General features: G+C 43.0%; 1 protein-coding gene across 1 annotated transcript in view; it reads left to right on the forward strand.

Annotated features, from left to right (window-relative positions):
• Positions 1–14,204, forward strand: part of FER1L6 (fer-1 like family member 6) — a 98,060-nt gene that overhangs the window by 24,731 nt on the left and 59,125 nt on the right. The window contains exons 2-8 of the mRNA XM_065054349.1: positions 1,315–1,397; positions 4,854–4,980; positions 6,344–6,398; positions 6,494–6,625; positions 7,945–8,007; positions 12,350–12,428; positions 13,989–14,145. Of these exons, the coding sequence (XP_064910421.1) occupies positions 1,315–1,397; positions 4,854–4,980; positions 6,344–6,398; positions 6,494–6,625; positions 7,945–8,007; positions 12,350–12,428; positions 13,989–14,145 (696 nt within the window). The remainder of the gene's footprint in view (positions 1–1,314; positions 1,398–4,853; positions 4,981–6,343; positions 6,399–6,493; positions 6,626–7,944; positions 8,008–12,349; positions 12,429–13,988; positions 14,146–14,204) is intronic.

Genomic DNA, 14,204 nt, shown 5'->3' on the forward strand with positions numbered 1-14,204 from the left:
GCTCCCAGACCCCAACATAGGGCAAACAAAGAGGCTGAAGCAGAATGGCAACCAAGAAGGAGGGACTGGTGGCTATGGGAGGAAGAAGGAGACCCTTTATAAAGGGCAAGATACTGTGTGACGTTTGTAGAGATAATAGCTTTCGACCCCTCTTTAAAACCAACTCTACAAAATACAGCTGCTCTTTCTCTCTGGTCTCTCTACTCACTAAAGAGTTGAAAGACCAATGGAAGAGTAAAACAGGAAAAGGACCACCAGCACAGACCTCTGAACAGCCAACCTGGGCTTGCACCATTGCTGGGAGAGGTGCTTTATCACAGGTCAGCAGCTGTACTTCCCGCCTCGAGGCCATGGGGAATTTTGCCATCAGTTTCCCAAGGAGCAGGACTGCACTGTGGGTCCTTGCTGAATGTCTTGAGATGCTTTACCTGTGATGGCAACCAGACCGAGGCCATGCTTCCCTGCCTGCAACTCACCCCACGAATGCACCTTGTTCCTGGGTGACTATGGTAGGCTCCTGGCAAGGTGTGGTGGCTAAAACTGAGTGGAACTCATGGAATAAGGAAACCCTAATGAGGTTGCAGAGCCTCTTTAGCCAGGCACGATCTGAAAAATGACCTCATTAAGCTTCAACTGGGATGGTCAGTTATAAACTGGACCAATTCCCTAATCTAGGATAGGAAGAAGCAGGAGGCAGAAAAGCCTCACGCAGTAGTGGCTGGGTTGATGCTGGACCGAAGCACCTTGGTAACACAGCTCAAGAAGGAACCCTTGTCTAGTTCTGTTCGTGGCTTTGCTGCTGGGAGTGAGAACAAACTAAATAAATGGCAAAAGCTGTTGTGGTGTATGTGCCACGGACACAGTGGGTGTCCTCACCAAGGAGCTTTACTCAAATGCTTTTATGTTTATCTTAATTCTCTGGAAAATCTGCTTTTGATATGGAATGTGTAACTTCTGAGAAGCTTTTGTCTCTGATCTTGTCACAGGCATAAGAATTACATGTGTGGGAAGTCAGTAGACTGGAAACTTATCTTGGAATTCCTTTCTTTTCCTCTTCTGGCTGTCTTGGTTTGAAAAGAAGTTTTGGCTCTTCTCTCAGTATATATGCCTGTACGCACCCAAATTTAAAAATAAACAAAATTAGATGGAGCATAAAACCAGAGCTTTATGCTGTTTGCTTTCAGTATAAGGAAAATAAAAATATAATGATCTCTCTTGGAAATCAAATCTCCCTCTTAACAGCTCCTTGAATTAAATTAGAGTCCAGCACAGAAAAGGGCTTGAAGATTTGCACTGATTGCTTTCCTTTTTCAGAAAGGGATTGTTTGCTGGCATGAAGCTGAAGAAGAAGAAAAAAGACAAGAAAGGCTTGACTATTGCAAACAAAGACGCATTGGGTAAGGCCTCATAAATCAATATTGCAACTGGGAAGAGCAGGTGGGGGATTATATCTAATTTCATGAGAACTCATTTGAATTGTGTTTTAGGGTTTAGTATTGATAAAGTGGGCAGTAAAGTCCTTATCACTCCCAAATAAACAGAGATCTAACTTGCTTTAACTATTTCGTTAACTCCACATTCAGATTCCATGAATTCAGACTGCTATATCTGGTAGAGTAAAAGAAAAATGTCAGCCTGACTTTCACCACAGAGAGATGACGGATTTTTGTACATTTTTTTCTACTCTAGCGATAGATAATTCATAAAGGTATGAGATAGATAATTCATAACAGGTATGTAATTCCTCCAGAAGGTCTGCTTCTTCTAGAAATCATAAGAACACAACCTGAGTAGGCTCTGATGGCTGAATGGGCTGTCTTGATAAAGCCAGGAAGTTTACTTAGTAGCAATTTCTCTATTAAATGTACGACAGTTCTCCTTTTTTTCTCTTTTCTTTTCTTTTCTTTTCTTTTCTTTTCTTTTCTTTTCTTTTCTTTTCTTTTCTTTTCTTTTCTTTTCTTTTCTTTTCTTTTCTTTTCTTTTCTTTTCTTTTCTTTCCTTTTCCTTTTCCTTTTCCTTTTCCTTTTCCTTTTCCTTTTCCTTTTCCTTTTCCTTTTCCTTTTCCTTTTCCTTTTCCTTTTCCTTTTCCTTTTCCTTTTCCTTTTCCTTTTCCTTTCCTTTTTTCCCTTTCCCTCTCTCTCCTCTCTCTCCTCTCTCTCCTTTTTCCTTTTCCATAATTACTTTTTTTATTATTATTTTTAACAGACATGGGTGCATCCATAAGACATGCAGAGTATCCAGTATTTTCCCTTAACACACCATTGGCTTCCGAGCTAAGGAGACATTCCCCCACACATCCTACCACTGCCGTTTTTCTCTTATCAATCACCACAGTTCCCCCATCTACCAAAACCTGTAGTTCAACCACAACCAAGTATTCACCTTCTGTAGTTTTATTCTGCAGTCTCATGCATCACATTTCGTGGAATTTTTAATAGATGGACTACTATTTGTTTAGTGCAGACCTTGAATTGCAGTGTTGTAATAAACCAGCCATATGTGTCTTGACTCACTGTTGGGCAGAAGTAGGAATGCATATTTTGTGCCATAAGCATTATTTAGCTAAAGGGCACTACTTATTTTCCTCTGGTCCTTACAGTAAGGAATTTGGGCTTTTGGAGCAGAGAAAACTAAAGACCATTAAATTTCTTACTAATTACAGACATGTTAGAAGTTATCTTACGTTCCTTACAATATATCATGCTCTACAGCATATCCTATACTGTAATCTCCTTCAGTCTTTCATGTGAGGGTTCCAATATCTGTTTATTTAAAATGATTGTGATTGAATTATTGGATAGATGTAGGTCCTTATGCTCCATTTTTGTCTATTTCATTGGCATCTTTGTTACTGAAGAATCTGAACTAGCAAACATACGACAATCACTGTTTCTTTCTTGTCTCAGTTGGGATTTGGGCTTAAGAGATCTATGAGGAAAGTGTACAGTGTGGGAACATGGTCACTCACTAAACTGCTTGCATTTTCTGTGACTGTCCCACACAGGGGAATAATTCCTGCTGGTCAGTTGTATACAACATACATATGGTTACTGAGGGGAAAAAAGGATATCAAATCAGATATTAACATGTCAGGAAAATGGAGTTTTAAAGGGAAAGACACATTGGAAGCAGTATATAGCTCAATAGAAACAACATGGAACTCACAAAAAGTGGCCCAGATAGGGCATCATGCTGACACACACCTGTCCCTGCTTGGGAGGAAGTTTTATCTGCTTTAGCCTGAAAGCAAACAATACAGAGTACTACAAGCTCAAAATCAAACGTCGTGCTCTAGGGTAAACAGGATATGGAGGGTAGTCATGGGAACTTGGTGCTACAGATACAAAACTACAGACAGATGCCTTTGCCTCAAGGGGTGATAATCAGTCTATGCCTGCAGGGGTTCACCGTTCCTGTGTTCTATGGGGGCTGGACAAGAGCCAGAGCACAGTCGGTGAGCACATATGGTATATGAGATTGCTAGTGCAGGAACCTTCATCGAGAGGCCATGTATGTCAGCTTGGGCACAGAGCTGCACTAGGGAGGCAGTGGGGCACCTAGGCTGAAGCTGGTTCACTTCTGGCTGCCTTGCAACACAAGCAAAAGTCATATCTGTCTGTAGCTGTCCGGTAGTTTGTTTCAGAACATGAACTTGTGGAAGCCAGATGAAAAATAAACAGATGCATTCAAACCTGATGAGAGTTGTAAGTAGAAATCCAAGTGAGTTTTCCTGTACGGTGGATGGTTCTTCACTACCATTACCAGTTCAGCACTCCTCAAGTGACTGTATCATTGCAAAGAGACAAGGAAGTGCTATTATAACCCTTTGTATAGTTTGTGGTGGGAAGACAGTGCTACAGAGTAGTTGCAGACAATGCACTTGGATGTGTTTGTGTTTATTTCATGCAGGGATGTCTCCACAAGGTCATCTAAGTCCCTGGGTATCGTTGGGCAAGTTATCGTTACTGCCACAGGTAGCACTTGACAGCTTCTAGGCCGGAAATAGCTCACATCCAGAATCACTGAACGTTTCTTGCTTGTAAATGTAAATATTGGAATAAACTACAGGCACCCAAATTCTAAACTTTCGCCTAAAACACATAGCTCCCTTACCAAGGCAGGTGTTGAACACAAACATGCTTGGCAATGGGCAGAGATGTTGACAGGACTTCTGTCAGACCAGGAGGACAAAGCAGAGCAGTGTGAGAAGGGCTTCTCTGGCCAAATGTAGATGTGTACCTCTGAGCTACTTGCTGAGATTCGTTTTATGGTCAGGAAGAAAAACAAGCACTTATGGAAGCAATTTGTCTGATCTGAGTATAACTCTCTACAAGAGATCCCATCAGTCATACTCTTCAACTCCTTTTCTGTCCTTGATCTTCCAGTTCATCATCTCTACAAAGAGGAAAGTTGGGAAATAATTTCTAAGCTAGGCTCCACTTTGGTCATTTGGAAGGGGCTGGAGTGTGTCAGACTGTTATGACAAACCATGGGTGGCAGACTGCAAAGCAATACGTGCAAAACGGAGCAATAATTTGTCCCACTGTCTTTCTATCAGATGAGAGATGGGGCAGTCAAATGGGAGCAGTATACATGTGACTGTTGTGGGTGCACATGGCATGAAGAGAGAGGCTACAGTCACCATTTATATAGTACATGATTTTGCACAGGAGGTGAGATGCTGCTGTAATCAATGCTGCTCAATACAAACCACAACTGTATCTCTAATTGTGATACAAAAATAAATAAAATATTCAGTTCATGTTGATTAATTCACTGCTCTGCTCCAAATTAGCTTTTTCCTAGTAGAAATCAGAGGTGGGTTTTAATTTCTTGATTGTTTTATTCACCAGGTGATCATGATGACAGTGCAAGTCTTCACCATGACACTCTAGGAAGACAAGAAGAGGGAGAGGAAGATCTAATGAGCAGCGATGAACTGTCCAATATTTTTGGATCCTTAAGCCCAAAGAGGAAAAGGTGCTTCTCGGCATACAATACCTAATATTCCCCCAAAACACCTTTCCATCCTTCTCAGGGATGGCATTGCCTTAGGGCAATGCATCTGACAGGAAATCCATTTGCTGACAGCAGAGATCCCTTCACTCCTGTTCTCCCACATGACAGGTACTTGTCAGCAAAATATTATCAGCTCAAGACAGATTGTCATCAGATGCTATCCAGTGCAGGGAGAAATGGAAATGGGTCCTGAGAACCTCAACTCTGCTGCTAATGAAAATGAGACAAAGGGGAAAGCAATTTCTATAGCCAAGAGTTTGTGCAGTTGTTTTGCTCATACAAGGGAGGAATGGAATCAGGTTTGATGGAATCAATGAGAGCAATAATGCCCATGCCTGGCAGGTGGCTGCACTGGTCTGTGTGGATGCAAAACTTTTCCCTATTACCCAGTATATGAGACTGAGTGGTATGTCATTAAAATCTAGGTATGAAATCCTATAATATCCAAGGAGTAATTACATCAAAATCTTCCATGTGAACTGGATAAGAACCTCCCATCCTCTTCTTATGTTAGAATCATACAGTGGAATCACAGAATGTCCTGAGTTGGAAGGGACTGACAAGGATCATCGAGTCAAACTCCTGTCCCTGCACAGGACAACCCCACAGTTCACACCATGTGTCTGAGGGTGTTGTCCATTCTCTTCTTGAACACTGTCAAGCTTGGGGTGGTGACACCTCCCTGGGGAGCCTGTTCCAGTGCTCCAGCACCCTCTGGGTGAAGAACCTTTTCCTAATGTCCAGCCTAATCCTCCCCTGGTACATCTTCCTGCCATTCCCTTGGGTCCTGTTGCTGGTCACTAAAGAGAAGAGTTTGCTGCCTGCCTTCCCTCCTCCCCTTGTGAGGAAGATGTAGACCATGATAAGGTCTCCTCTAGTCTCCTCCAAGCTGAACAAACCAAGTGAGTTTGGCTTCCCCTCCAAACCCTTCCCCAACTTTGTAGCCCTCTTCTAGACACCCTTAGTAGCTTCTTAATATCTTTTTTATACTGTGGCACCCAGAACTGCACACAGTGCTCCAGGTGGGGCTGCACTGGTGCGGAGTAGAGCAGGATGTTGCATGAGAAGCAATAGGAAAAGTTAACAGACACACTGGGTGCTGTGCTGTGTGAAAGCTGGAATTACTCTGGTACAAGCTGTGGCGCTTATCATGTGCCTTATGGTGCTTATCATGTGACTGCTGGTGAAATCAAGCCCAATAGTTCACGACAAAGCTACCTGCCATAAATAATGCTGTCTTAGTGACTATGAGTCTTTCCAACACGTGTTCATATACCAGCTCTTGCCTCGAGATGCCTGACGACCTGTTTTATCATTTAAACAGGGCAAAGCTGGTGACCAGAATTCACGAAGAGGAGATGAAATCCCAGAACTACCAGGTGAGTAGGGGGTGACTGCCCTTATGTGCCTGTGAAATCCACAGGCAGGCTGCGCCTGAACGCAGGTATGTGCATGGTGTCCTTGTGCCCCACAGATTGCCATCACCATCATTGAGGCCAGGCAGCTGGTGGGTGAGAACATTGACCCTGTGGTGATCATTGAGATAGGTGACGAGAAGAAGCAAACAACAGTAAAGGAAGGCACAAACGCCCCTTTCTATAATGAGGTAGGTGCTCTCTCTTGGAGAAGACAATTTCTTCAATGGTTATGGGTTGTCTTTCACTACTTGATAGCTTGAATGGGGATGAACTAAGTTGGTAGCACTCACATGCCTGAGCAAGGAAGTCTCAGAAACACAGAATCACAGAATGCTAGGGATTGGAAGTGACCTCGAAAGCTCATCCAGTCCAATCCCCCTGCCGGAGCAGGAACACCCACATGAGGTTACACAGGAAGGTGTCCAAGCGGGTTTTGAATGTCTCCAGAGGAGATTCCTCAACCTCCCTGGGCAGCCTGTTCCAATGTTCTGTCACCCTCACTGTGAAGAAGTTTCTTTTCATATTTAAGTGGAACCTCCTGTGTTCCAGTTTGTACCCATTACCCCTTGTCCTATCATTGGTTGTCACCGAGAAGAGCCTGGCTCCATTCTTGTGACACTCACCCTTTACATATATATCAACATTAATGAGGTCACCCCTCAGTCTCCTCCAAACTAAAGAGCCCCAGCTCCCTCAGCCTTTCCTCATAAGGGAGATGCTCCACTCCCTGAATCATCTTTGTTGCCCTGCGCTGGACCCTCTCCAGCAGTTCCCTGTCCTTCTGGAACTGAGGGGCCCAGGACTGGACACGATGAGATGTGGTCTCACCAGGGCAGAGTAGAGGGTGAGGAGAACCTCTCTCAATGTACTAACCAGCCCCCCTTCTAATACACCCCAGGATGCCATTGGCCTTCTTGACGAGGAGCTGTTTAAGTTTCAAGCTTTGCAAAGCACCAGAAAAAACAGCCTTGGGTTTATTTCAGTTTGCTCTTTCCCTTCTCAAGCTCTATCCATCCCATCCACCTCTACTGCATCCTACCCTACTACTGCTGCCTCCGCATTTTTCCAAATGAACGTTTTGGGAGCTTTGTCTAAACTGTCCCAAACTTCCCTTTTCTACCATTGGACTGTTTCAGCTTTTCCTTAACGTTTATTTTTCCCAGCTGGTAAAAAATGAGACCAAAGTGACTCCCAAACCCAACTGCTCCGTTGGGTTTCCCTGTGCCTCCTGTCCCTTCTGGCAGTACCCTTTGATGCAGAGTGATCACCATGGGCATTTGCAGAGGTCAGCACTGTGCAGTCATGCACAGAGAAGAGTAGCAAACAAGCCTGGGCCATGGCAGCCACAAGCCCGGTAGCAGGGAAATGTGCCCACCACCACCTCCACAGAACCCCAGTGTCTCACAGGGGCTCTGTGTAGCAACCTAAAGCGATAAACCGTGTTGCTGATAGCACTCACTACCAGCACAAGGATGATTCTGAATCTGCTTTTCTTTTTTTCCCACAGTACTTTGTGTTTGACTTTGTTGGACCGCAGGTGTTCTTGTTCGACAAAATAATCAACATCTCTGTAAGTACCTAGGAAAGCTTAGCTCAGTAAGTAAAGGTCATTGCTGTTTATGTCACTTCAACTTTAAATTGTTCTTCTCAATGTAATTAAAAAGAGAAATACTTTTAGGTACCAAGAGTGCTATGAAGTCAGCATGAAGTATAAGAAAGAGAAATGATAGGGGCAAGGAAAAGGAGGAAATGCAACTGGTAATGATTTAATGGAATATAACCCTACAAGAAGATCAACTGTGTATTTTCAGGGACAATAATTTCTGGCTTGGCAATCTGCAAGGTAGAGGGAGAAACTTCAGCTTAGTTAACACTTGTCAGCATTGTCCTCTTCTCTCTAGTTTTCAAGCTGCTACTTGTTTCAACTGGCTTAGTTAAAACTTCTGGCTTATGTCAGTTCCTCGGATATGACTGTTTCCAACTAAAATATCCAGGTACCTTATCCTCAGTAGTGGCTCTTGGGCTGCCCCTGTGTGCCAGCAGCTGGTTGCTACTATAATAGCATGGGGGTGGGCTCCAAGCAGTCAGTGCTGCGGCCACTGCTTGCTGCAAGTGAAGTCTCAGCAAAGTTATGTGACATCTCAGAACAGGCCTGATGGAAGACACATATTCTCTCTGACTCGGGGCCTTAGATAATGATTTGCAGTTTGGGATGCCAAGTCTATGGAGTCATGCTAATTATCTTACCTGAGGCTCCTCAGGTTCATCACCACAGGTAGCAGAGCTGCTAAGGAATTAAGAAAGATTTCACAAGACTGTGGACTGTTCTGTATTTTCAACACTTCCAAATCCCACAATCTGAGCCCTTCGTGAGCTGTTTTGCTTTTCTACTGCCAAAGGTCCCACCAATTGGCCAGAGAACTGAGCAGGGAGTTGTTACCACAGGAAAGGTTATTTTTTTCCTCAAGTGCTTTGTCCGTTTCAAAAATGTACACCAGGAAAGGATCTGTGCTGGTTGTGCTTAACAGAGCTAGGCACCGGTAAAGAGCAGTAACAAAACATCTGTGTAAAACCTCCTGGAGATGTTCACTGTGTACTTGCTTTGCTGAGCTGCTAGTAAAGTGACCTTTCCTAGCTACAGAAATAAAAGATGTTTATTTACACACAGCCAGCTGGACAACTAGGTTTTCAATGCTGGTAGTAAATTGATGGTCTGAATCCTAAGCTCCAGTTAAAATCCACTGTATCACATGCACAGCTCAAATATGTGAAATTCATACCTATGAAAGGTATCTGCAGATCTGACCTTCACTTATCCTTGAGGACAGAGTTTACTATAGGCTGACACTGGCTCATCTCTTGTGGGAGTAGATGTCGTCTGACTGTTATGACTCAAATCACATTGTATGGTCCCCCCATGGTTAGTGTCAGCACAGTACTGAGGCTTCAACTCTTGTGAGCTACTACTACTACTACTACAGTTATTTTTCTCTAAAATGTGGCTAGTCTTTCCAATCTTACATTCTTTTGGTGATGATTCCGTATATCCAGTAGTGGAGGGGATAGTGCCAGCTTTCTGAGTGTGTTGGAGGGGGGCTACATAGTGTAAATCTGCAGTTTTGTCAAGCTCAGCAAACTTATTTGATTTATAGCTGGTGACAGTCAAACACTAAGAAATTATAGGTCTTCTAGACGAAAATTACTTAAAAAAACCCCCAGACCACAAACTAACCCAGTGCATTGCTCAAATATGCTATGGAAAAGAGAGATTCATCACCTTACAACATAGTTTTGGAGAATGCAATATATCAGGAGAACAGAAACAATTAAGAGAGGAAATACGTGTGCTGGAAGTGAAGGAAACACTGAAGGATGGAAAGTTTTGCAGCACTTGCTTAGCATGAATCTCACTGGAGGGGAAACAAAGATTGGCAGCCTCCATTACCAGCAATCATTCATGAACTGAGTTTGCCTAATCTGTGAAAATGAACTCATCTGCATACGGAAGCTCAAAGAAAATTAAAAAAAGATTGATGTCATTGTGCATCAATTCAGTAGCTAGTCCAGCTGTATTCAAACCCTGCATTTGAGGGGAATACAAGGTTTTCTATATCTTGGCACCTGCTAATGAATAGATTTTTTTTTCTTCATTAATATCTTCCATTGCATTCCAACAACCTTGTAGTAATACTGTAGCAAAAATGCAATGGCGCTTTCATGTTAAACCTGTATCTCCAGTGCTGAAATATTGAAATACTCCCCAATTTAACAGTGATCACGCTTGTCCTTAATCAGAAAATCTGAAGAAAATTTATCAGTCATCTACAGAGTCAATCAAGTGTGGAAAGACACAAACCTTTAACTAAGTACAATGTAGATGCGGTGCTTCGTCTCTATAGAAGAGGTGTTTGCTATAATCTTCATGTTCATGCTCAACCACTTTGTTACATCAGAAAAAATTCACTTACAAAAAAAGCACCAAGAAAGATGCCGAGCATTAAACAGCAGCAGTTAAAAACACTACAAGGAGTGGAAACCCTCATAGTTTCAGTGGGTGCGGGGAGTGTTTACCCAAGGGCACCACATTTCACACAGCCAGTCTGACGGATGGAGAAGTGAGGGTTTACTCATCTAACACTCTCTGAACAGACTGTCATGCTGTGGAGAGAAAATGCAAAGAGCAATGAGACAACACCACCTTGGACTCACCACATATCCTCCTTTTGCTTCTGGGACTTAAAGAAACTCCTTTTTTTTTTGGCTACAGAAAGGCTACAGCCTTCTTCCCCCTTCAATCCATTCCATGTTGGATCAGCTGATTTGGACAAGCTCCTATTTCCATGTAGTTCCTCCAAAGCTGTAATTTTGCCTGGATTCAGGGTGAAACCCACCAGTTTTCATGGCAGCTTCCCCACCCTCACGTGCCCATGTGCAACTGCAAGGGTCCAGTGCCATGATGGGACCCGGCAGCATCAGAGATCGAGGAAAAGCAACACGAGTGTATGAAGTGTTGGCTTCACTCTGGCTTCTCTCCCACGTGAAGACTGCTTAATTTATAAGCTTTAATAGTAGAGTAAAATAAAACTGCTCCTTTGTCCACTTCTGATTTTTCAGCTCTAGAAACTCCTCCCATGTTGAAGTGAGGAATTGCTATGAACAACTGAACGTAATCCCTAAATCATAGGAGGACAGTGGCCCCAGACCTTTAATGGGGAAGTTTGTTATGTAGCAGCTAGCAATTGCCTGAATTTTCTGGTAGATCTTGACTGAAGTGCCAGTGACCTTTACTTTGGAATATATTTCTCCTGGTCGTGAAGAAAAGCTCACAAAATGTAGTCACATGACAAATCCAATACAAAATCACAGAGGTCTTTTACCCCTGTCTAGGATGTGTAGTTCTAGAGCCAGGGTCTGATGTCTTCCAGATTCCTAAAATGCTCTCTGAGGTTTGGTTGTTTAGCTCCAACATTTAAATTTAGTTTCTGTGGACTCAAATCCCAGAGGCTTAGTTTTTCTTTGCAGTTTGGTCAAGGTTTTCCAGGCAATTCAGCCTATTTTCAGAAACTTTCCTACAAATAGGCAGTGGGTTTCAACTTTTTTAGCTATTCTGAAACGAAGTGAGATATCTTTTTTGAGAAATACAGTTTGAGAGCCAGTCTTCCCTTAGAATATGTCACTAGCCTCTGCATTGCTTGTGAAATGAAGCACATTCATGTATTTGAAAGCAAGACACAGAAGCATATAGATTCAGGAATTGTGACAAAAGAAAATCAATTAAATTTGAATTAAATTAAATTAATTATTTGTCAGGAAGAATAAGGACATGGACTCACTGGGGTCTGCTTGCCATCTTATTTATATCTGTATCACTTATCTGACTTCATTAATATTGTGGGGGGTAATTCAGAATCGAGCCTCTTGGTTTAAATGCACATTGAAATGTGGCAAAAAAACAGTCTGTCTCCTCTGGGTGTGTTCAGTTCTTATGACAATTCAGTTATTTCACATAAAGTGTTATGATTTCTGCAGCTTGCTGTGAAACCAGTTATGTCCCATGTGTTTATATTCATTGTGATTTATTTAAAACTACCAGGATAAGTAATACAACAGCATCTGCTCTGAAGACACATCCATCTGATCCCTGCTCTTTATAAGCCTGGAACCTCAGATGAACCTGTGTAAATCCACTTGGATACAAATATATTTGTTTCTAAATTGGAAGAATATTGGGCGAAGAACAGATTTCAGATGCTTGCAGTATCTGCCGTGGCTATGGACACCCAATTTTGGGTGGTGCTTCATGTCGCTGCTTATTACCTCTGAACCAAATGTGATCTTTGTTTGGATTGCTCTTTCTTATGCTGAGTGGGAAGAAAGATGGTGACATTCTTTAACCTCTCTTTTTCTAACAGGTTATGCATAATAAACTGATCGGTAGTGTGCTGATAGGCTCCTTTAAAGTAGATCTGGGGACAGTGTATGCTCAACCAGGTAAGTGATGCATTTTTCTGCCCTTTTCGTCTGTTAAATGAGATGTGAGGCGGGGAAGAAAAGGAGAGGGAGGTGTGCTGCTTTTTCACTTAGATACTTGTGGTTTATGCCAAGAGATAAACTTAACAAGGTTTTGGAAGGGTTGTTTTCCTATTTGGATACCAGAGCATCAGCCAAATTTTTGGAAAAAAACTCAACACTGAAAGCACCTTGAGAATCTGCCCATTGGTGGGAAGCACTTATCAAGGACGACTTTTCTTTAAGGTGTCAGAGTGGGCAGCTGAATACTCTACAAAACCCGACTCCACTCATTTATTACAGAGCATTCAAAACTCTGCTGCATGTGTTGGGGTAGAAGCAGGGGAGGGAGAGCGGGATGGAGCACAGAAAGAACAGTAAGGAGCGCACAAGATGAGAGGAGGAACAGACTGTAATGGGAAAGAGAAGAAGGACATGACAAAGAGGCAACCATGGGTCCATTTGACCTGCCCTCATCAGGGCTGTCTTGTGCTTTCTGAAATATGAAGCTAAGAAAAGCTCACCTACCTCTTTTTGGACTGCTTTTACAACCATCCACGTGTATCCTTCTCTCTTCCGTAATTCCTCAAGGACCTGGTCTCTTCTTAGTCTTTGGGAACAAACATATTTAGGCCACTTGCTATAGAGCTCACCCAGTTAGAGCAAAAGCGTAGAGTCATTCAGGCCACCCTCTCTTCAGGGCTCCTGCAAGAGTCAGTAGAGAGAAATAGCCTGACTGAAGTGAGCAGTCTATGTCCAAACTCAGACCTCCTTAGTCTCTGAATTCTGTCCTTTATTTCCTGTTCACATTTCTACAGGAGGGTGGTGTCTGAGGGTTGTTCATATCCCTGATACATCCTGATCTCTCCCTCCCACTCTTTTACACACCCAAAGTGATGGCCAAGGACTTAATGTAAGGTTTATGGACCTTGCTCAAGGAGAGTTGCTCAAACAGGGCTGCAGCAAGGGCTGTTGTGGGTGAATCATCTTGTGCATTTTACCACTGGAAAGATGAAGCCGAAACTGCTTTTGACTTGTTCTTCCTCTGATGGCCGTCCACCTTCCTTCCTCCCTTCCTTCCCTTCCTTCCTTTCCTTCCCTTCCTTCCCTTCCTTCCCTTCCTTCCTTCTTCCCTCCCTCCCTCCCTCCACTGGCTGCCAGTGTAACACCTGGCCACAGCTTCCATTGAGGGTTCTGCTGCCAGACAGTACTGAGATTTTCAAACAGCTCTCATCAAAATACATGGCCTTTCCTTGTAAAGCAGCAAGTTTAATTCAGCTGCTGAATGTCACTCAACTTTCCACTGATCTTTAGTCATTGACCTCAGTAACCACTCTAGATCAATCCTTTCATTTGCCTTTTTGGTCACACAACACTTTGGACCCTCCAAGTGTGTCTGATAAACAGATGTGCTTGCACATGGTCCTCCTGGAAGCACAAATTTTGTTGGCAATGCTTTTTTTCTGGGAGAGGAGAGAAGCAGAAAAGTGTTTGCATATTTTGCATACTTTATTTCAGTGTTTAAGTTTTTCCACCTTTCAGGTCATCAGTTTTGTGACAAGTGGGCCCTTCTCACAGACCCTGCTGACATTCGGACAGGAGCCAAGGGATACCTGAAGTGTGACATCAGTGTGACTGGGAAAGGTGACTCAGTACAAGCCACACAGAAAACAGCTGATACTGAGGAGCAGATTGAAAAGTATTCCAATATTTTCTTCTTTACTGCTTCCTTTTTTATTGAGTACCTCAAAAGTCCTA

This window comes from Columba livia, chromosome 2, assembly GCF_036013475.1.
Source record: "Columba livia isolate bColLiv1 breed racing homer chromosome 2, bColLiv1.pat.W.v2, whole genome shotgun sequence".
Lineage (NCBI taxonomy): Eukaryota > Metazoa > Chordata > Aves > Columbiformes > Columbidae > Columba > Columba livia.